Source organism: Pristis pectinata, chromosome 1 (genome assembly GCF_009764475.1).
Source record: "Pristis pectinata isolate sPriPec2 chromosome 1, sPriPec2.1.pri, whole genome shotgun sequence".
In the NCBI taxonomy this organism is placed as follows: domain Eukaryota; kingdom Metazoa; phylum Chordata; class Chondrichthyes; order Rhinopristiformes; family Pristidae; genus Pristis; species Pristis pectinata.
In genome coordinates, this window is record NC_067405.1 from 65,122,164 (window position 1) to 65,127,651 (window position 5,488).

Here is a 5,488-nt window from a genome sequence, read left to right on the forward strand (position 1 = left end):
CGTGCAAAAGCAAACACACACAGATGCATGTGCAATATGTCCTTATGATAGGTGGTAAGTAGATCCTAATGATTTCCATTATTTAATAGGGTCAGTACCTTCATAAAATGCTTGCTTGGGAAATCTCATTACACATTAAGGAAATTTTAAAAAAGCCACAGTGACTCAAGATATATTTTTGACTTAGATGTGATGCCCATCATACCTTTCCAAACATTAGAAATGTTTTTATTTCTTGAGGAGAGCTTTAAACATTGTGAAAACGAAGAGCTACTAAGGGATTGTGGAGTTCTTAGTGAAGAGGGTCAGAGACAGGAAATCCTGTAATTTCATAAATGTTGTCTGATTTCACATGCAAATACTTACCCTCTTCCTGGTCTATTATTTAATCATTAGGATTAAATAGGTTTTATTCATAACCTGACTGGTTAGACTAGTTAAAATGCTATATTTAAATTAGTGATATTGAGTACAAAGAGAAATAAGTTACAAGATGAGGCTTGCAGATGCGTTTCACCTCTGTTTGTTGTAGCTGGTTAGGAAAAAGTCTTTTCATTAAGAAGGGAGGTGGTATGAATAAGTAAATATATATTTCGCCCCAAAAATATTCCTACCCTCATTCAAACATAATTAGAATGTGAGCACTAATCTGTCACCTGCATTCAGTCAAACAGATTTAGCAGCAACTAGTTGTGCACTGCTTGAGATAAGCTCAATGGGAGCACAGACCTTGAATCTGTGGAATGGTTTTCTGTGTGTGTGCCTGCCTTCACAACCTCACGGACACAAATCTGCCATTTCCCATTCTATGACATTGTTGCAGCATGCCTACAGCACAAGTACAATGAACAATTTGTCTGAAAATGATACAGTTGAAATGAATCGAGTGTGATTTATCCTATTTGCAGTGGGTTGTGTTCTCAGAAGATCCATCCCATCAACAGTGCATAAATCAGAATCTGCGATGACTTCTTTGCCTCTGTCCCAAGTGATTGTCACTTGCTCATTTCCTTCCAGCCCTTGAGCAATGCTGTTCTCATGGGCAAATTCTTCCACCTGTGGATCAAAGGCTTCTGGTACACCTTATGCTTCCTAACTCCCATCAAAAGGGGAGTTTGCTCACGTGTCTCCACTCTCAGCTTTTCCACAAGGATACTCACTGCATGAACCAGATGTAGATTTAAAACGGTCTTTCAGTTGGCACAATGAATGCATCAGGTAAAGCCAAAAATATGACTTATTGCAAACGGCTTCATCAAATAAATGCAAATCTTGTTATAGCTATCAATAAAATTAGAGCGCCATATCTATGTATGGCGATAGCAATTATTTTGCAGGTCTCAGAGTTTTATATCCTGTGTGTTTGTGTGTACATAATTGAACTATATGTTTGTGTACAGTATATAGGTATGTGCACACATGCTAACATACAAAGCAATTATTTTACAGATCTAATATTCCAATAACATAAGTGAACTATATCATGTGTTTACAGAATTGAACTACATGCGTTGGTGTACGGTATATAGGTACGTGCACACATCCGAACACACAGATTACGTAATTTACTTGCTTCCCTAGAAAATTACATTGGAAAAATAATGAATACTATATTTTTACAACTATAATTTGTATTGTAATTATCCTCTGATAATCTGAGGTCGAAAATATGCTGCCACTGTTCCAATGAGGGATGATAGGAAGAATCTAGAGCGAGAGAATGAAATTGGGACAGGCCACTGAGTTTAAAAATAACAAGACAAGAGCTGACCTCCGCGAAGGACAGAAAGCACCACATGATCCTTGTATCACAAGCTTGTTCTTTATTATCCCAAGATCATAATTCATCCTGACCGTCAAAGACATGCAGATAAATACAGCACCTAAATGACTTCAAGGTGAGGTCCAGCCTTACCTATTTCAGCTTATAATATTCGGCATAAAAGTATTAAACTTAAGAGGGTACAATCAAAATGTAGCGACAAGAAGCCACGGGGTCAGGGCCGGGGTTACAGTGTTCCTTCTGCACAAGCTTCATTCAATAACATCCCCCTTTTTTATTTTGTTTTGTCTTCCTTCGTCGAGCCTTGACCCTCCCCCAGACCATCTCCTCAAAAGCTCCGAGGGCTCACGGCCGATCCTTCCGAAGCAGATGACGAGGGGGGGAGGTTCACTGTGCCGCCGCCGCCGCAGGTCACCCAGCACGAACGGCGATCGGGACAGCGGCGTGTGGACGGCGAATCCAGCCACCCCCCAGAGCAAAACACCGGGCGGACGGAGACTGCAAATGGTCCTGTGCTCCCCGCATTCAAAGTTGCAAAGTGCAAATGCCCAGTGCCCACAGGGGCTAAAGCAGAAGGGTGAACGAGAAACCGTGTGCACCCACCTCCTTGCCCGCAGACAGTCTCCATTCAATGATGCACTGAACTGGTCACTTGGGTCGAGCCGCTGAATCTGCCAGTTCATTCATTCCGTTGGTGTAGGACTTAGTTCGATTTAGCTTAGATAAATATGTATGTGTGGGTCTGCGCGTTTCTATAGGACCTCCGAGGAGCCCATTCGGGTTCCGGGAGAGCTGAATACCAAGTCCCGGTCCTCCCTGCTGCCCGGCGTTCAATCACCGCTTCTTCTTCTGTCTCAGCGCCTTCCTCTTCTTCACGATCATCTCGTACAGTTTGTCCATGCCTTCGTGCAGCCCCTCGCCGATGATGGCACAGGCCGGCTGCACGTACCAGGTAGTGGACGGGCTGAGTTCATGTAGCGCCAGTTGCCTCTCCAGCTCGGCCACCGGCAGCGACTTGGGCAGGTCCTGCTTGTTGGCGATCACCAGCAGCGGCGTGCCTTGGTTCTCCGAGATCCTGGTGATCTTGTGCAGCTCGCTCCTGGCCTCCTCCAGCCTCTCCACGTCCACCGAGTCCACCACGTAGATGATGCCGTCGGTACAGCGGCTGTAGGACTTCCAGAGGGGCCGGAGCTTCTCCTGGCCGCCAACGTCCCAGAAGTGGCAACTGATGCCCTTGGCACTACCGTTGCCCAACCTGATCTTCTCGGTGTTGAAGCCGATGGTGGGAACGGTGTTGACGAACTCGTTGAATTTCAGCCGGTACAAGACTGTGGTCTTCCCCGCCGAGTCTAACCCCAACATGACAATGTGCAAGGACTGGAAAGCCGAGACGTTGGAAAAACTGTTCCCCATCTTTCCCAGGCGGTGCAGCACTGGCGGGGGTTGAGGGGTGGTGGGGTTGAGGAGGGGGGTGGTGGATGGTGGGGTTGAGAGGAGGGGTGGTGGGGATCCAGGGAAGGAATGCCAACAGTGCAAGTGCAATGCTCGGCGTCCGCCTCGGCTCTCAGCCGGACATAACTCAGGGAGCCGTGCTTCTCAGCTTGCCAGCGTCGGCTTCACATGCCGGGCAGCGAGGTTGCCCCAACAGATTCGAGTTGCTCGGCTGTGAAGCTGGCGGACGGGAGAGCCTCCTTCTCTCAGCGCCCACACGGGCATGTGAAGTGCAGAGCTCCGGCAGACAGTAAATTCCACCCCCCTCCCCTCGCTCACAGACAAGACAGGAATGACACAGAACGGCAGGAACACCCCCGGGGTCGCTTTGCAACTTCCGCCTGCAGACTGACTTGCAAGAGGCTGGCTTCAGATAAACACCACCCCGCTATTTAAATACAAGATCGGCGACCGCTTGCACGGACGGAGTCTGCATACCACTCCTCCCAGTAGAGCAAACTCGCCCTCCCTACAACCATTCACCCCTCGCAACTATCCAAGTGCGTGTGCATGCACCGATCGGAAACCCAGCTCGTCTGGAGAACGCACAGATTTATTTTATTATGGAATACATGATTGACAAACATCTTCTAATTTGCAGCCCTGTTGCTGGGTTTCGACCCGAAACGTCGTTCAATTCCTTCCCCCACCCCGCCCCCCAACAGAAGCTGTTCGACTGAGTTCCTCCAGCAGATTGTTTGTCGCTCCAGATTCCAGCGTCTGCAAGTGTCTTATGCCTCCATCTTCTAGTTTATTCCGTTTCGTGCATTGTGACAACGTAAAATGAACCCCAGCCCCGAGCTCTCAGCGTCACTGGGGCCGGTTGATGCATCCAAGGTTTCAATAACGCAATCAGACATCCAGAAATTCTGGAAATTTACGGGGTTTAACCCCAACCCCCCGCCTTAGAAGCATCTTCGCTAATACAAAAGCGCCACTGATTGAGCAGATGGAGACACAAGACACTGCAGATGCTGGAGTCTGGAGCAAAAAAAAAACAACCTGCTGGAGGAACTCAGTGGGTCAAGCAGCATCTGTGGGGGGAAAGGGGATTGTCCACCTTTCGGGTTGACACCCTGCATCAAGGCCTGGTGCACGGTTTCGACCCAAAACATCTGGTCCATTTCCCTCCACAGATGATTCTTGACCCTCTGAGTTTCTCCAGCAGATTGTCTGTTGCTACTGATTGAGGAGGTGATTTGCTGCCTTGGTCTCAGGAACAACTACGTGGTTCAGCGACACACAAGCCACTGGAGGAACTCAGAGGGTCAGGCAGCATCTGTGGAGGGAAATGGACAGTCGAGGTTTTGGGTCGAGACCCTTCATCTGGACTGAAAGGTGGAGGGGAGACAACCAGTATAAAAAAGGGTGGAGGGAAGGGGTGGAGCATGAGCCGGCAGGTGATAGGTGGATCCAGGTGAGGAGGGGTGATCGGCAGATGGTGGGGGAGAGTGGGAATAGGGTCAGAAGCCGGGAGGTGATAGGTGGGGGTGACAAAGGGCTGAAGGTGATGTAATCTGATGGGAGAGGACGGTGGAGCATGGAATAAAGGGAGGGTGATGGGGAGGGCAGAGGGGAACAGTGGGGGGAGGGGAACCAGTGGGAGGAGTGCGAAGGTAAAGAGCAGACAGAGTGGGTGGGGGAGAGGATATAAATGGTGATGGGGCAGGTGGATCAGGAGTAGAGAGAAAAGAGAAAAAGCACAGAGGAGGAGCAGTTACCAGAAGTTGGCGAGTTCAATGTTCATGTCGCCAGGTTATACTTTACCCAGGTGGAATATGAGGTGCTTTAATTTGCTTTTGCTTTTTTTTTTGCTTTTTTGCTTTAATTTGCTTTTATCCTCAACTTGTCAATGGAAGAAGCCTAGGACAGACATGTCGGCGTGGGAATGGGGAGGAAAATTAAAATGGCTGGCAACCCGGAGATCCAGATGGCCACAGCGATTCAGCGAGCACTCTGACCCAGGTGACTCATTGTCCAAACGGCAGTGTCAGGACTGCTCTAGTCAATGACCGTGTGGGCAGTTTTCTGAGGATCATTGAGGCAAGTTTTCCCTTCATCCCAATCACTAAGCACAGGGGACAACCTCAAACAAAAAGCCTTCAGTCCTCAAGCTGGCCCCTGAGCTTCCAATTTCCTGCTATTTTAATTCTTCATCCCACTCCATCTCTAACTTACCTGTCTGTGGCCTCCACTGTTCCAGTGAAGCACAAC

At 48.5% G+C, this 5,488-nt stretch overlaps 1 protein-coding gene across 1 annotated transcript; it reads right to left on the bottom strand.

Annotated features, from left to right (window-relative positions):
* Positions 1–1,803: 1,803 nt before the first annotated feature.
* On the bottom strand, positions 1,804–3,609 carry arl4cb (ADP-ribosylation factor-like 4Cb). Its single transcript, XM_052013239.1, has one exon. It carries the CDS (start codon positions 3,194–3,196, stop codon positions 2,618–2,620), a length of 579 nt encoding a protein of 192 aa, XP_051869199.1. The 5' UTR covers positions 3,197–3,609; the 3' UTR covers positions 1,804–2,617.
* Positions 3,610–5,488: the final 1,879 nt, after the last annotated feature.